We start from the raw sequence: 18,145 nt of genomic DNA, 5'->3' as shown, positions 1-18,145 counted from the left end.
CGGAGGTTCCTCAGAAAATTAAAAATAGACCTACCCTATGACCCAGCAATAGCACTGCTAGGAATTTACCCAAGAGATACAGGAGTACTGATGCATAGGGGCACTTGTACCCCAATGTTGATAGCAGCACTCTCAACAATAGCCAAATTATGGAAAGAGCCTAAATGTCCATCAACTGATGAACGGATAAAGAAATTGTGGTTTATATACACAATGGAGTACTACGTGGCAATGAGAAAGAACGAAATATGGCCCTTTGTAGCAACATGGATGGAACTGAAGAGTGTGATGCTAAGTGAAATAAGCCATACAGAGAAAGACAGATACCATATGTTTTCACTCTTATGTGGATCCTGAGAAACTTAACAGAAACCATGGAGGAGGGGAGGGGAAGAAAAAAAAAAAAGAGGTTAGAGCGGGAGAGAGCCAAAACATAAGAGACTGTTAAAAACTGAGAACAAACTGAGAGTTGATGGGGGGTGGAAGGGAGGGGAGGGTGGGTGATGGGTATTGAGGAGGGCACCTTTTGGGATGAGCACTGGGTGTTGTATGGAAACCAATTTGACAATAAATTTCATATATTGAAAAAAAAAGTTGGAGTGAAGAAAGCAAATGACATGAAATGAATTTGGCAATATACTCATAATACAAATCATGTAGGGGACCTTGAAGGCCACAATAAAACTTGGATTCCATTTTTAAAAGGTTGGACAATAATTATAGGCCTTTATTATTTTTTTCTCCAAGTTTTTGTTTAAGTTCCAGTTAGTTAACTTACAGCGTAATATTGGTTTCAGGTATAGAATTTAGTGACTCATCACTTACATACAACACCCGGTGCTCATCACAAGTGCCCTCCTTAATACCCATCACCCATTTAACCTATCGCCCCGCCTACCTCCCCTCCTGTAATCATCAGTTCTCTACACTTAAGAGTCTGATTCTTGGTTTGCCTCTCTTTTTCCTCCCTGTATTCATTTGTTCCTTAAATTCCACATATGAGTGAAATCATATGGAGATAGAAGTGTAGAGATTCAGAACATACAGTAAATTCATTTGCAAGTATAATTCATTTTGGAAACATGTTTGTAATCCAAAGCACTTGTATGTCAAAGCGAATTTCCCCTTAAATAATGGAAACTCAGATGATTCGTTCCACAACCCAAAAATACACATATAACAATGATTACAATACTGTAATATAATACAAAATAATAAGGAAAATACAAAATATACAGAAAAATAAATTAAGCTGCACTTACCTTTGAAAACCTTCATGCTGGTGTGAGGGAGACAAGAGAGTGGAGGGTTATTGTGTAGGACGATTTTTACTATCACTAATGGAATCACTGCTATCTATTGGCTCAATGGAATCTTTTTCTTTTTGTGTAACTTTAACAAGGAACCTATCCAATGACACTTGGTTTTGCCTTCTTTTCAGGATTTCATGTAAAGGTGATTTTGCATTGTCATTAAACATATTCATCCTTCACACTGCTACATCCTTATTCGGGTGATGATTTTCTACAAAATTTTGCAGTGTTTCCCACATTTTACACATCCCCCTAATCTCACTTGAAGTGAGGAATTTCTCCACCTTTTTGTCCTCCTCCTCCTCTATAGACAGAATAGAGACAGAGACTTCTTATAAAATCTTGCACTTTCAGCCACTTGCATACCTCGTTTGTACTTCTTGATTTCATTCTTAACTTCCACCATAATCATCTCCTTCTCGCTGCCTTTCTTTTCAACCCTTTTCTGCACGGGGCCCATTGTATATGCTTGCACAGATGTTGACTACAATACAGTATTAATAAATTCTTGTCATATACTGTATTTAATGTAACTGGCAGTAAGGCAGCAGAAAAAAAGTGTCTATGTCGGCAGGCAGCCTGACCTAGAATGAAGCAAAGCATCCCTAAGCTTACTCTTGTATGAAAAAGCAAATGACTGTCCATACATGCTTTGAAGTGACAAAAAATACACTAGTGCCCATTATGGGCACCTTCCAACATTCTGAAAAAAATCACTGACTTCTGCCAAACACTGTGGCCTGAGATCGAGCATGTGAGCATAGGAGATGATCACTCACAATACCACAGAGAGAAAGAAAGTGAGAGAGAGAGAGAGAGAGAGAGAGAGAGAGAGAGAGAGAGAGAGAGAGAGAGAGAAAAGAACCATTGGTCAGTTGTGATCATGTGATGTTTGGCATCATGTACTATTTGTATTACAAGACATCTCTCATTTATCAAGTTAAAATTTATTAGAAATATTTTCTCATCTTGCAGAACATTCACAGAACAAGTTACTCACAAACCAATGTTTTACTGTATTTGGGGTTAGAGCTGAAAAGATTTGCTTAATGGTTGCTTGTGAAATTGAAGGAAAAGGAGGACACTAATGTAGCTGTTGGTTTTGTGCCTTGAACAATGGGTGGTTGTTGGAGAGATTTATGGATATTGAAGACATTGAGGGAGAATTTGAGGTTGGCTTGGTTGAAGTTTGAAAAAGACACAGGGGTGCCTGGGTGGCTCAGTCGGTTAGGTGTCCAACTTCGGCTCAGGTCATGATCTCGTGATTCATGGGTTCAATCCCCACGTCGGGCTCTGTGTGGACACCTCAGAGCCGGAGCCTCCTTCAGATTCTGTGTCTCCCTCTCTCTGCCCCTCTCCCAGCTCACACTCTCTCTTTCAAAAATAAATAAACATTAAAAAAATAAAAGAAAAAAATACAAAAATACAGATTTCAAGGGGTATATGCACCCTGGTGTTTATAGCAGCATTAACAGTAATAACCAAACTATAGAAAGAACCCAAATGTCCATCAACTGATGAATGGATAAAGAAGATGTGGTGTGTGTGTGTACACACACACACAAACACACATACGCTGGAATATTACTCGGCCATCAAAAAGAATTAAACCTTGACATTTGCAACAATGTGGGTGGAGCTAGAGTGTATTATGCTAAGAAAAATATGTCAGAGAAAGACAAAAACCATATAATTTCACTCATGTGGAATCTAGGAAACAGCAGATGAACATATGCCAAGGGGTAAAAAAAGAGAGGGAAGCAAGCAATAAGAGACTCTTAAGGAGAGAGAACAAACTGAGGGTTGATGGAGGGAGGTGAATGGGGGCTGGGCTAAATGGGTGATGGGTATTAAGGAGGACACCTAGGGAAAAAACTTTTACTGCCATTTGGAATAAAAGAGAAATAGCCTTTTTTTGTTGTTACACAAGATGTTTTGCTTTATTCACCATCTGTTATATTGGAAGGAATAGATGTTTGAAGTCTGAATGAAATGGGCTTGAATCCCAACTTTTTAATTTAGATATTGTTTCTTCAAGTGTTTTTACTTTGCTTTCATCAAAAATTGACCAGAATCCTTTTACTAGCTTCATAGTGCCTGTGTTTTCTCCAGACAAGCAGATGTTTGTATATCATCTCTCCTTGAAGGCGTCTATCTTTTCTTAAATTTAAGGCTGATTGGTTGCCTGGAAATATCACTCCTCTGATGAGTTCAAGAAAACTTAAGATTTTTTTAGATTATTTAGTTTCTTGTTTTCTAGAGTGAGAGTGATGCTCTTTCCATATTTTTGCATCTTAAGCAGAAGCACTGCTAACCTATACAAAAGAAGAAATTTGAGATGCCTATAAAATATCTGTTTTAGATGTTTCATCCAGGTTTTCTGTTGGCAGTTGTCCAAACCAGGACAAATGCATGAACTTAAGAAGATTATGGCATTATCAGCTTTAAGATGTTAATTGAATCAAAGCATGAATGGATATTACTGAGGGATGTTTATATATTTACTGTGAAATTTTACAACTCGTGTTATGGCATCAATTAATTTGTTCCAATCACAATTTCATCCTTCTTAAATTTTTATTTCTTTTTCCTTACAAGATTGATTATGTGGTATGGTTTCTTGTACAAATAGTTGATTTGAGTGTTTGTTCTTTCAAAGTGATAGTGATAGATGAAGTCAATATTTGTGTATTTTCCCCAACAGGAATTCCGAATGCAAAATACTACCAAAATAGCTGTAAAAGACTTGTCTTTGAATTTATATATGGGGCAGATTACTGTTCTTCTAGGACACAATGGAGCAGGAAAATCCACTATTCTGTCTATTCTCTCAGGTAGGTCTCTTCAGAGTGTCATAGACACTGTAGATCAAACTTGCAAGACTTTTGTGTATCCCTTTGATGTTTACAATTTAGTCAGTTCAATGATACATAAAATTGTTCAGTAATTCACTTTCTTTTAAGTTGTAAATAATTCCACATGAGAGATACCAGATATCAGGTTTTACAAATATTTTACAATGTAACCATTGTAAAAAAAAATGTTCAAAGAACTAAAGGAAACCATGATTTAAGAAATAATGGAATGTAGGGGCGCCTGGGTGGCTCAGTCGGTTGAGAGTCCGGCTTCGGCTCAGGTCATGATCTTGCGGTCTGTGAGTTCGAGCCTCACTTCAGGCTCTGTGCTGACAGCTCAGAGCCTGGAGCCTGATATTGTGTCGCTCTCTCTTTCTGCCCCTCCCCCACTCATGCTCTGTCTCTCTCTGTCTCAGAAATAAACATTAAAAAAATTTTTTTAAAGAAATAATGGAATGTATGAAAACAAGATCAAATAGAAAATATCAGTAAAAAGGTAGAAATTATGAAAAGAAGAGCCAGTTGGGAATTCTGGAGTTGAAAAGTATAATAACAAAAGTGAAGAATTCATTAAAAGGGCTTAATAGTAGATTTAATCAATTGTCACAAGAGAGAACCAGTGAACTTCAAGAAAGATTGATGGAGATTATAAAATGTGAATAAAACAAAGCAAAAAGAATTGAGTAAAATTAACAGTTTCCTGGGAAGTTTTGATATCTTTATCTTTTTTTTATTATGAAATGTGTTCTCAAATTGGTTTCCATACAACACCCAGTGCTCATCCTAACAAGTGCCCTCCTTGATACCTATCACCCACTTTCCCCTCCCTCCCACCCACCATCAACCCTCAGTTTATTATCAGTTTTTAGGAGTCTCTTTAGGTTTGCCTCCCTCCCTCTCTAACTTTTTTTCCTTCTCCTCCCCCATGGTCTTCTGTTAAGTTTCTCAGGATCCACATAAGAGTGAAAACATATGGTATCTGTCTTTTTCTGTATGACTTATTTCACTTAGCATAACACTGTCCAGTTTCACCCACATTGATACAGAAGGCCGTATTTCATTCTTTCTCATTGCCAAGTAGCATTGCGTTGTATATATAAACCACAACCTCTTTATCCATTCATCAGTTGATGGACATTGAGGCTCTTTCCATAATTTGGCTATTGTTGAAAGTGCTGCTATCAACATTGGGGTACAAGTGCCCCTATGCATCAGCACTCCTGTATCCCTTGGGTAAATTCCTAGCACTGCTATTGCTGGGTCATAGGGTAGATTTTTTTTTTTTTTTTTTTTTTTTTTTTTTTTGAGGAACCTCCACAGTGTTTTCCAGAGTGGCTATACCAGTTTGCATTCCCACCAACAGTGCAAGAGGGTTCCCATTTCTCCACATCCTCTCCAGCATCTATAGTCTCCTGATTTGTTCATTTTAGCCACTCTGACTGGCATGAAGTGGTATCTGAGTGTGGTTTTGGTTTGTATTTCCCTAATGAGGAGTGACATTGAACATCTTTTCATGTGTCTGCTGGCCATCTGGAGGTCTTCTTTAGAGAAGTGTCTATTCATGTTTTCTGCCCATTTCTTCACTGGATTATTTGTTTTTGGGGTGTGGAGTTTGGTGAGCTCTTTATAGATTTTGGATACTAGCCCTTTGTCCGATATGTCATTTGCAAATATCTTTTCCCATTCCATTGGTTGCCTTTTAGTTTGGTTGGTTGTGTCCTTTGCATTGCAGAAGGTTTTATCCCAATGAGATCCCAATAGTTCATTTTTGCTTTTAATTGCCTTGCCTTTAGGGATGTGTCGAGTAAGAGATTGCTATGGCTGAGGTCAGAGAGCTTTTTTTCCTGCTTTCTCCTCTAGGGTTTTGATGGCTTCCTGTCTCACATTCAGGTCCTTCATCCATTTTGAGTTTGTTTTTCTGAATGGTGTAAGAAAGTGGTCTAGTTTCATTCTTCTGCATGCTGCTGTCCAGTTCTCCCTGCACCATTTGTTAAAGAGACTGTCTTTTTTCCATTGGATGTTCTTTCCTGCTTTGTCAAAGATGAGTTGGCCATACTTTTGTGGGTCCAATTCTGGAGTCTCTATTCTATTCCATTGGTCTATGTGTCTGTTTTTGTGCCAATACCATGCTGTCTTGACAAGCACTCCTACACTTTTTATGGAACCACAAAAGACCCTGAACAGCCAAAGTAATATTGAAGAATGCCAAAGCAGGAGGCATCACAATCCCAGACTTTAGCCTCTAGTACAAAGCTGTAAGAATCAAGTTGTGATATCTTTAAATGCACCAGAATACATGTAATAGAATGTAGGGGAGGAGAAAGAGAACAAAGCTAAAAAGTAGTCTACAAAATAATGGATTAAAACTTACCAAATTTGCTGAAAACATTAATATACACATCTCAGAATTTCCACAAACTTCAAATAGCATGAATGTGAAGAGATAATCACCCATAAATATTATACTAAAAATTATGAAAAAGAGTATCTTGAAAACAGCAAGCCAAAAGTTATTTGTCACATTAAGTGGTGCCCCAATAGGACTAGAAGCTGAGTTCTCATTACAAATAATGAAGACAGTCTCTTCAGCAAGTGGTGCGGGGAAAACTGGACACCGATATGCAGAAGAGTGAACCTGGACCACTTTCTTACACCAGACACAAAAATAAACTCAACATGCATGAAAGACCTAAATGTAAGACAGGAAGGCATCAAAATCTTCGAGGAGAAAGCAGGCAAAAACCTCTTGGATCTTGGCCACAGCAACTTCTTACTCAACACGTCTCTGGAGGCAACGGAAACAAAAACAAAAATGAACTACTAGGACCTCATCAAAATGAAAAGCTTCTGCACAGCAAAGGAAACAATCAGCAAAACCAAAAGGCAACCGACAGAATGGGAGAAGATATTTGCAAACGACATATCAGATAAAGGGTTAGTATCCAAAATCTATAAAGAACTTATCAAACTCAATACGCAAAACACAAGTAATCCAGTGATGAAATGGGCAAAAAACATGAATAGACACTTCTGCAAAAAAAGACATCCAGATGGCCAACCGATACATGAAAAAATTCTCAACATCACTCATCATCAGGGAAATACAAATCAAAAACACCATGAGATACCACCTCACACCTGTCAGAATGGCTAACATTAGCAACCCAGGCAACAACAGAGGTTGGCGAGGATGCAGAGAAAGAGGATCTCTTTTGCATTGTTGGTGGGAATGCAAGCTGGTGCAGCTACTCTGGGAAACGGTATAGAGTTTCCTCAAAAAATTAAAAATAGAACTACCCTACAACCCAGCCATTTCACTACTAGGTGGTTACCCATGAGATACAGGTGTGCTGATGCATAAGGGCAAATGTACCCCAATGTTTATAGCAGCACTATCAACAATAACCAAAGTATGGAAAGAGCCCAAATGTCCATTGGTGGATGAATGGATAAAGAAGATGTGGTATATATATACAATGGAGTATTGCTCAGCAATCAAAAAGAATGAAATCTTGCCATTTGCAACTACATGGATGGAACTGGACGGTATTATGCTAAGTGAAATTAGTCAGAGACAGACAAATATCATATGATTTTACTCATATGAGGACTTTAAGAGATAAAACAGATGAACATAAGGGAAAGGAAAGAAAAATAATATAAAAACAGGGAGGGGAACAAAGCATAAGAGACTCATAAATATGGAGAAAAAACAGAGGGTTACTGGAGGGGGTGTGGGAGGGGGGATGGCTACATGGGTAAGGGGCATTAAGGAATCTACTCCTGAAATCATTGTTGCACTATACACTAACTAATTTGGATGTAAATTAAAAAAAAAATAAAAGAAAAAAAAAGAAAGAATGGAGTCCAGGTGACCTGGGTGACTCAGTTAAGTGTCTGACCCTTGGTTTGGGCTCAGGTCATGATCTCATGTGTCATGGGTTCAAGGTCCACCTTGGGTTCTGTGCTGGCAGAGCAGAGCCTGCTTGGGATTCTCTCTCTCCCCCTCTCTCTTTGCCCCTGCACTGCTCATGCTACATCTATCTCAAAATAAATAAATAAGCTATAAAAATTTTTAGAAATAGTGGAGGCCAGAAGGCAATGGATGATATACAAAAAGTGCTGGAGAGAGACCGGCAGAAGATGGCGGCGTAGGAGGATGCTGGACTCACCGCGCATCCTGCTAATCACTTAGATTCCACCTACACCTGCCTAAATAACCCAGAAAACCGCCAGAAGACTAGCAGAATGGAGTCTCCAGAGCCAAGCACAGATGAGAGGCCCATGGAAGAGGGGCCCCTCCTGAAGTGGATCACCTAAGGACAAGCGAGCTAAGCCTGCCCCTCCTGCCCCCGTGCACCTTGCCTACCCACCCCAGCTAATACGCCAGATCCCCAGAACCACAGGCCTGGCAGTGTGCAAGCAGCCCAGACAGGCCACGCCACCCCCACAGTGAATCCTGCCCCTAGGAGAGGGGAAGAGAAGGCACACACCAGTCTGACTGTGGCCCCAGCGGTGGGCTGGGGGCAGACATCAGGTCTGACTGCGACCCCGCCCACCAACTCCAGTTATACAACACAGCACAGGGGAAGTGCCCTGCAGGTCCGCACCACTCCAGGGACTACCCAAAATGACCAAACGGAAGAATTCCCCTCAAAAGAATCTCCAGGAAATAACCACAGCTAATGAACTGATCAAAAAGGATTTAAATAATATAACACAAAGTGAATTTAGAATAATAGTCATAAATTTAATCGCTGGGCTTGAAAACAGTATAGAGGACAGCAGAGAATCTCTTGCTACAGAGGTCAGGGGACTAAGGAACAGTGAGGAGGAGCTGAAAAACACTTTAAACGAGATGCAAATATAATGGAAATGACCACAGCTCAGACTGAAGAGGCAGAGGAGAGAATAGGTGAACTAGAAGACAAAATTATGGAAAAAGAGGAAGCTGAGAAAAAGAGAGATTAAAAAAATCCAGGAGTATGAGGGGAAAATTAGAGAACTAAGTGATACACTAAAAAGAAATAATATACGCATAATTGGTATCCCAGAGGAGGAAGAGAGAGGGAAAGGTGATGAAGGTGTACTAGAAGAAATAATAGCTGAGAACTTCCCTGAACTGGCGAAGGAAAAAGGCATTGAAATCCAAGAGGCACAGAGAACTCCCTTCAGATGTAACTTGAATCGATCTTCTGCACGACATATCATAGTGAAACTGGCAAAATACAAGGATAAAGAGAAAATTCTGAAAGCAACAAGGGATAAACGTGCCCTAACATATACAGGGAGACCTATAAGACTCGTGACTGATCTCTCTTTTGAAACTTGGCAGGCCAGAAAGGAATGGCATGAGATCTTCAATGTGTTGAACAGAAAAAATTTGTAGCCGAGAAACCTTATCCAGCAACTCTGTCATTTAGAATAGAAGGAAAGATAAAGGTCTTCCCAAACAAACAAAAACTGAAGGAATTTGTCACCACTAAACCAGCCCTACAAGATATCCTAAGGGGGATCTTGTGAGACAAAGTACCAGAGACATCGCTACAAGCATAAAACATACAGACATCACAATGACTCTAAACCCATCTCTTTCAATAATAACACTGAATGTAAATGGACTAAATGCGCCGCCAAAAGACATAAGGTATCAGGATGGATAAAAAAATAAGACCCATCTATTTGCTGTCTACAAGAGACTCATTTTACCTGAGGACACCTTCAGATTGAAAGTGTGGGGGTGGAGAATCATCTATGATGCTACTGGAAGTCAAAAGAGCTGGAGTAGCCATACTTACACCAGACAAACTAGACTTTAAATTAAAGGCTGTAACAAGAGATGAAGAAGGGCATTATAAAATAATTACAGGGTCTATCCATCAGGAAGAGCTAACAATTATAAATTTCTATGCGCCAAATACGGGAGTCCCCAAATATATAAAACAATTACTCATAAACATAAGCAACCTTATTGATAAGAATGTGGTAACCGCAGGGGACTTTAACGCTCCACTTACAGAAATGAATGGAACATCTAGACACACGGTCAATAAAGACACAAGGGCCCTGAATGATACATTGGACCAGATAGACTTGACAGATATATTTAGAACTCTGCATCCCAAAGCAACAGAATATACTTTCTTCTCGAGTGCACATGGGACATTCTCCAAGATAGATTGTATACTGCGTCACAAAACAGCCCTTCATAAGTTTACAAGAATTGCTTTTATACCATGCATACTTTCAGACCACAATGCTATGAAGCTTGAAATCAACCACAGGAAAAAGTCTGGAAAACCTCCAAAAGCATGGATGTTAGAGAACACCCTACTAAAGAATGAGTGGGTCAACCAGGCAATTAGAGAAGACATCAAAAAATATATGGAAACAAACGAAAATGAAAATACAACAATCCAAATGCTTTGGGATGCAGCAAAGGCAGTCCTGAGAGGAAAAGACATTGCAATCCAGGCCTATCTCAAGAAACAACAAAAACCCCAAATACAAAATCTAACAGCACACCTAAAGGAAATAGAAACAGAGCAGCAAAGGCAGCCTAAACCAGGCAGAAGAAGAGAAATAATAAAGATCAGAGCAGAAATAAACAATATACAATCTAAAAAACTGTAGAGAAGATCAACAAAACCAACAGTTGGTTTTTTAAGAAAATAAACAAAATTGATAAACCTCTAGCCCGGCTTCTCAAACAGAAAAGGGAGATGACCCAAATAGATAAAATCAGGAATGAAAATGGAATTATTGCAACCAATCCCTCATAGATACAAGCAATTATCAGGGAATACTAGGAAAAAGTATATGCCAATAAATTGGACAACCTGGAAGAAATGGACAAATTCCTAAACACCCACACGCTTCCCAAACTCAATCAGGAGGAAATAAAAAGCTTGAACAGACCCATAACCAGTGAAGAAATTGAATCGGTTATCAAAAATCTCCCAACAAATAAGAGTCCAGGACCAGATGGCTTCCCAGGGGAGTTCTACCAGACATTTAAAACAGAGATAATACCTATCCTTCTCAAGCTGTTCCAAGAAATAGAAAGGGAAGGAAAACTTCCAGACTCATTCTATGAAGCCAGTATTACTTTGGTTCCTAAACCAGACAGAGACCCAGTAAAAAAAAGAACTACAGGCCAAAATCCCTGATGAATATGGATGCAAAAATTCTCAATAAGATACTAGCAAATCGAATTCAACAGCATATAAAAAGAATTATTCACCATGATCAAGTGGGATTCATTCCTGGGATGCAGGGCTGGTTCAACATTCGCAAATCAATCAACGTGATACATCACATTAATAAAAGAAAAGATAAAGAACCATATGATCCTGTCAATCGATGCAGAAAGGCCTTTGACAAAATTCAGCACCCTTTCTTAATAAAAACCCTTGAGAAAGTCGGGATAGAAGGAACATACTTAAAGATCATAAAAGCCATTTATGAAAAGCCCACAGCTAACATCATCGTCAATGGGGAAAAACTGAGAGCTTTTCCCTGAGATCAGGAACACGACAGGGATGCCCACTCTCACCACTGTTGTTTAACATACTGTTGGAAGTTCTAGCATCAGCAATCAGACAACAAAAGGAAATCAAAGCATCAAAATTGGCAAAGATGAAGTCAAGCTTTCACTTTCTGCAAATGACATGATACTATACATGGAAAATCCGATAGACTCCAGCAAAACTCTGCTAGAACTGATACATGAATTCAGCAAAGTTGCAGGATACAAAATCAAGGTACCGAAATCAGTTGCATTCTCGTACACTAATAATGAAGCAACAGAAAGACAAATAAAGAAACTGATCCCGTTCACAATTGCACCAAGAAGCATAAAATACCTAGGAATAAACCTAACCAAAGATGTAACAGATCTGTATGCTGAAAACTATAGAAAGCTTATGAAAGTAATTGAAGAAGATATAAAGAAATGGAAAGACATTCCCTGCTCATGGATTGGAAGAACAAATATTGTCAAAATGTCAATACTACCCAAAGCTATCTACACATTCAGTGCAATCCCAATCCAAATTGCACCAGCATTCTTCTCGAAACTAGAACAAGCAATCCTAAAATTCATATGAAACCACAAAAGGCCCCAAATAGCCAAAGTAATTTTGAAGAAGACCAAAGCAGGAGGCATCACAATCCCAAACTTTAGCCTCTACTACAAAGCTGTCATCATCAAGACAGCATGGTATGGGCACAAAAACAGACACATAGACCAATGGAATAGAATAGAAACCCCAGAACTAGACCCACAAAAGTATGGCCAACTCATCTTTGACAAAGCAGGAAAGAACATCCAATGGAAAAAAGACAGTCTCTTTAACAAATGGTGCTGCGAGAACTGGACAGCAACATGCAGAAGGTTGAAACTAGACCACTTTCTCACACCATTCACAAAAATAAACTCAAAATGGATGAAGTACCTGAATGTGATACAGGAAACCATCAAAACCCTAGAGGAGAAAGCAGGAAAAGACCTCTCTGACCTCAGCCATAGCAATCTCTTACTCGACACATCCCCAAAGGCAAGGCAATTAAAAGCAAAAATGAACTACTGGGACCTCATGAAGATAAAAAGCTTCTGCACAGCAAAGGAAACAACCAACAAAACTAAAAGGCCAGCAACGGAATGGGAAAAGATATTTGCAAATGACATATCGGACAAAGGGCTAGTATCCAAAATCTATAAAGAGCTCACCAAACTCCACACCCAAAAAACAAATAACCCAGTGAAGAAATGGGCAGAAAACATGAATAGACACTTCTCTAAAGAAGATCTCCAGATGGCCAACAGGCACATGAAAAGATGCTCAACGTCGCTCCTTATCAGGGAAATATAAATCAAAACCACACTCAGATATCACCTCACGCCAGTCAGAGTGGCCAAGATGAACAAATCAGGAGACTATAGATGCTGGAGAGGACGTGGAGAAACGGGAACCCTCTTGCACTGTTGGTGGGGGTGCAAATTGGTGCAGCCACTCTGGAAAACAGTGCAGAGGTTCCTCAGAAAATTAAAAATAGACCTACCCTATGACCCAGCAATAGCAGTGCTAGGAATTTACCCAAGGGATACAGGAGTACTGATGCATAGGGGCACTTGTACCCCAATGTTGATAGCAGCACTCTCAACAATAGCCAAATTATGGAAAGAGCCTAAATGTCCATCAACTGATGAACGGATAAAGAAATTGTGGTTTATATACACAATGGAGTACTACGTGGCAATGAGAAAGAACGAAATATGGCCCTTTGTAGCAACGTGGATGGAACTGGAGAGTGTGATGCTAAGTGAAATAAGCCATACAGAGAAAGACAGATACCATATGTTTTCACTCTTATGTGGATCCTGAGAAAATTAACAGAAACCCATGGGGGAGGGGAAGGATAAAAAAAGAGGTTAGAGTGGGAGGGAGCCAACGCATAAGAGACTCTTAAAAACTGAGAACAAGCTGAGGGTTGACGGGGGTGGGTGATGGGTATTGAGGAGGGCACCTTTTGGGATGAGCACTGGGTGTTGTATGGAAACCAATCTGACAATAAATTTCGTATATTGGGAAAAAAATGCAACTGAATTCTGTACATTGATTTTGTATCCTGCTACTTTGCTGAATTCATGTATCAGTTCTAGTAGACTTTTGGTGGAGTCTATCAGGTTTTCCACATATGATATCATGTCATCTTCAGAAAGTGAAAGCTTGACATCATCTTTGCCAATTTTGATGCCTTTGATTTCCTTTTGTTGTCTGATTGCTGATGCTAGCACTTCCAACATTATGTTAAACAACAGCAGTGAGAGTAGACATCCCTGTCGTGTTCCTCACCTCAGGGGGAAAGCTCTCAGTGTTTCCCCATTGAGGATGATATTAGCTGTGGGCTTTTCATAAATGGCTTTTATGATCTTTAAGTATGTTCCTTCTATCCCGACTTTCTCGAGGGTTTTTATTAAAGGATGCTGAATTTTTTTAAATGCGTTTTCTGCATCAATTGACAGGATCATATGGTTCTTTATCTTTTCTTTTATTGATGTGATGTATCACATTGAATGAGCCCTGCAGCCCAGGAGTGAATCCCACTTGATCATGGTGAATAATTCTTTTTATATGTTGTTGAATTTGATTTGCTAGTGTCTTATTCAGAATTTTTGCATCCAGAATCATCAGGGATATTGGCCTGTAGTTCTCTTTTCTTGCTAGGTCTGTCTGGTTTAGGAATCAAAGTAAATGCTGGCTTCATAGAATGAGTCTGGAAGTTTTCCCTCCCTTTCTATTTTTTGGAAAAACTTGAAAACGATAGGTATTATCTCTGCTAGATAGCTGGTAGAATTCCCCTGGGAAGCCGTCTTGTCCTGTGCTCTTTTTTGTTGGGAGATTTTTGATGACTGATTCCATTTCTTCGCTGGTTGTGGGTCTGTTCAAGTTTTGTATTTCTTCCTGTTTGAGTTTTGGAAGTGTGTGGGTGCTTAGGAATTTGTTCATTTCTTCCAGGTTGTCCAATTTGTTGGCATATAATTTTTCCTAGTATTCCCTGATAATTGCTTGTATCTCTGAGGGATTGGTTGTAATAATTCCATTTTCATTCATGATATTATCTATTTGGGTCATCTCCCTTTTCTTTTTGAGAAACCAGCCTAGAGGTTTATCAATTTTGTTTATTTTTTCAAAAAAACAACTCTTGGTTTCATTGATTTGCTCTACAGGTTTTTTTTAGATTCTATATTCTCTATTTCTTCTCTGATCTTTATTATTTCTCTTCTTGTGCTGGGTTTGGGGTATCTTTGCTGTTCTGCTTCTATTTCCTTTAGGTGTGCTTTAGATTTTGTATTTGGGATTTTTCTTGTTTCTTGAGATAGGCCTGGATTGCAATGTCTTTTCCTCTCAGGACTGCCTTTGCTGCATCCCAAAGCATTTGGATTGTTGTATTTTCATTTTCATTTGTTTGCATATATTTTTTAATGTCTTCTCTAATTGCCTGGTTGACCCACTCATTCTTTAGTAGGGTGTTCTTTAACCTGTATACTTTTGGAGGTTTTCCAGACTTTTTCCTGTGGTTGACTTGAAGTTTCATAGCATTGTGGTCTGAAAGTGTGCATAGTATGATGTCAAGTCTTTTATACTTATGAAGTGCTGTTTTGTGACCCAGTATGTGATCTATCTTGGAGAATGTCCCATGTGCACTCGAGAAGAAAGTATATTCTGTTGTTTTGGGATGCAGAGTTCTAAATATATGTGTCAAGTCCGTCTGATCCAATGTATCATTCAGGGCCCTTGTTTCTTTATTGATCCTGTGTCTAGATGATCTGTCTCTTGCTCTAAGTGGAATATTAAAGTCCCCTGCAATTACCACATTTTTATCAATAATGTTGTTTGTGTTTGTGATGAATTGTTTTATATATTTGGGGGCTTCCATATTCAGTGCATAGACATTTATAATTGTTAGCTCTTCCTGATGGATAGACTGTGTAATTATTATATAATGCCCTTCTTCATCTCTTGTTACAGCCTTTAATTTAAAGTCTAGTTTGTCTGGTGTAAGTATGGCTACTCCAGCTCTTTTGACTTCCAGTAGCATTATAGATGATTCTCCATCCCCACACTTTCAATCCGAAGGCGTCCTCAGGTCTAAAATGAGTCTCTTGTAGACAGCAAATAGATGGGTCTTCTTTTTTATCCATTCTGATACCCTATGTCTTTTGGTTGGAGCATTTAGTCCATTTACATTCAGTGTTATTACTGAAATATATGGGTTTAGAGTCATTGTGATGTCTGCAGGTTTCATGCTTGTAGTGATGTCTCTGGTACTTTGTGGTCCTTGCAACATTTCACTCACAGAATCCCCCTTAGGATGTCCTGTAGGGCTGGTTTAGTGATGATGAGTTCCTTCAGTTTTTGTTTGTTTGGGAAGACCTTTATGTCTCCTTCTATTCTGAATGACAGACTTGCTGGGTAAAGGATTCTTGGCTGCATATTTTTCCTGTTCATCACAATGAAGATTTCCTGCCATTCCTTTCTGGCCTGCCACGTTTCAGTAGATAGGTCTGTCACTATTCTTATCAGTCTCCTTTTATATTTTAGGGCCTGTTTCTCCCTACCTGCTTTCAGAATTCTCTATTTATCCTTGTATTTTGCCAGTTTCACTATGATATGTCGTGCGGAAGATTGGTCCAAGTTACATCTGAAGGGAGTTCTCTGTGCCTCTGGGATTTCAGTGCCTTTTTCCTTCCCCAGATCAGGGAAGTTCTCAGCTATGATTTCTTCAAGTACACCTTCATCACCTTTTCCTCTCTCTTCCTCCCCTGGAATCCCAATTATGCATATGTCATTGCATTTGATTGCATCACTTAGTTCTCTAATTCTCCCCTCCTACTCCTGGATTTTTTTTTTATATCTCTTTTTCTCAGCTTCCTCTTTTTCCATAATTTTATCTTCTAATTCACCTATTCTCTCCTCTGCCTCTTCAATCTGAGCTGTGGTTGCCTCCATTTTATTTTGCACCTCATTTATAGCATTTTTTAGCTCCTCCTGAATATTTCTTAGTTCCTTGATCCCTGTAGCAATAGATTCTCTGGTGTCCTCTATACTTTTCAAGCCCAGCAATTAATTTTATGACTATTATTCTAAATTCTTGTTCCATTATATTGCTTAAATCGTTTTTGATCAGTTAGTTAGCTGTCACTACTTCCTGGAGTTTCTTTTGAGGAAAGTTCTTCCGTTCATCATTTTGGATAGTCCTGGGTGGCACGGACCTGCAGGGCACTTTCCCTATGCTGTCTGGAGTAACTTGTGTTGGTGGGAGGGGCCACAGTCAGACCTGATGTCTGTCCCCAGCCCACCACTGGGGCCACAGTCAGACTGATGTGTACCTTATCTTCCCCTCTCTGAGGGGCGGGACTCACTGTGTAGTGGTGTGGCCCCTGTCTGGGCTACTTGCACACCACCAGGCTTGTGGTGCTGCTTTGATGGGATCTGGTGTATTAGCAGGGGTGGCCCGCAAGATGCACAGGGGTGGGAGGGGAAGGCTTAGCTTGCTTTGCAATCGGTGGTCTCCTGCGGCATGGGCCCTGCAGCACTGGGAGGGAGGCTGACCCATTTGAGGGATGGAGCCACAGAAGCACAGCATTGGTTGTTTGCACGATGCAAGCAAGTTCGGTGATGGGAACTGGTTCCCTTTGGGATTTTGGCTGGGGAATGGGAAAGGAATATGGCACTGGCCATTGCTTTTGTTCCCCGCTGAGCTGAGCTTTTTCTTCTGGGGCTCAGCAACTCTCCCTCCCAGTGCCCTCTCACCCTCCCTGCTCTCTGAGAGCAGAGCTGTTGACTTACAATAGTCCAGATGTTAAGTCCCACTGGCTGTCAGAACTCACGCAGTCCGACCCCTCCGCTTATGCAAGCCAGACTTCAGGGGCTCTGCCTTGCCAGGAGGGCTGCCCCACCACCCCGGCTCCCTCCCTCCAGTCCAGGTAGCATGCACTGCCTCTCCGCCCTTCCTACCCTCTTCTGTGGACCTCTCTTATCTATGCTTGGCTCCAGAGAATCCATTCTGCTAGTCTTCTGATGCTTTTCTGGGTTATTTAGGCAGATATGGTCTAAGCAGTCTAAGCGATTAGCAGGACTTGGTGAACCCAGTGTCCTCCTGTGCCACCATCTTCCAATCTCCATATGTAGATTTCAAATTTAAGGTATTAAAGAACAGTTTGTTATGTCCCTCATGAAAGCTAAGGTTTTGTTATGTCTTCTACTTGATCCTAGGTCTCTATCCTGCTACCAGTGGAAAGGCCTATGTTAACGGATATGACACCTCAAAGCAGATAGTCCAGATCAGGAAAAGCTTGGGCTTGTGTCCCCAACAGAACTTGTTGTTTGATTACTTGACCGTCTCAGAACACCTTTATTTTTATTGTTTGGTAAACCAAAAATATGTTCCTTTTTCCCATTCTATTGGTGT

General features: G+C 39.9%; 1 protein-coding gene across 18 annotated transcripts in view; it reads left to right on the top strand.

Moving 5' to 3' along the window:
* The window catches only part of LOC101087463 (phospholipid-transporting ATPase ABCA3-like), a 224,156-nt gene that overhangs the window by 81,621 nt on the left and 124,390 nt on the right, over positions 1-18,145 (top strand). For all 18 annotated transcript variants that reach the window (XM_045047758.1, XM_045047743.1, XM_045047746.1 and 15 more), the window contains 2 exons: positions 4,018-4,147; positions 17,950-18,104. In XM_045047758.1, coding sequence (XP_044903693.1) covers positions 4,018-4,147; positions 17,950-18,104 — 285 coding nt within the window. The remainder of the gene's footprint in view (positions 1-4,017; positions 4,148-17,949; positions 18,105-18,145) is intronic.

The sequence above is a fragment of the Felis catus genome, chromosome E3 (assembly GCF_018350175.1).
Source record: "Felis catus isolate Fca126 chromosome E3, F.catus_Fca126_mat1.0, whole genome shotgun sequence".
NCBI lineage: Eukaryota > Metazoa > Chordata > Mammalia > Carnivora > Felidae > Felis > Felis catus.
This window is presented reverse-complemented; position numbering and strand designations above follow the sequence as displayed.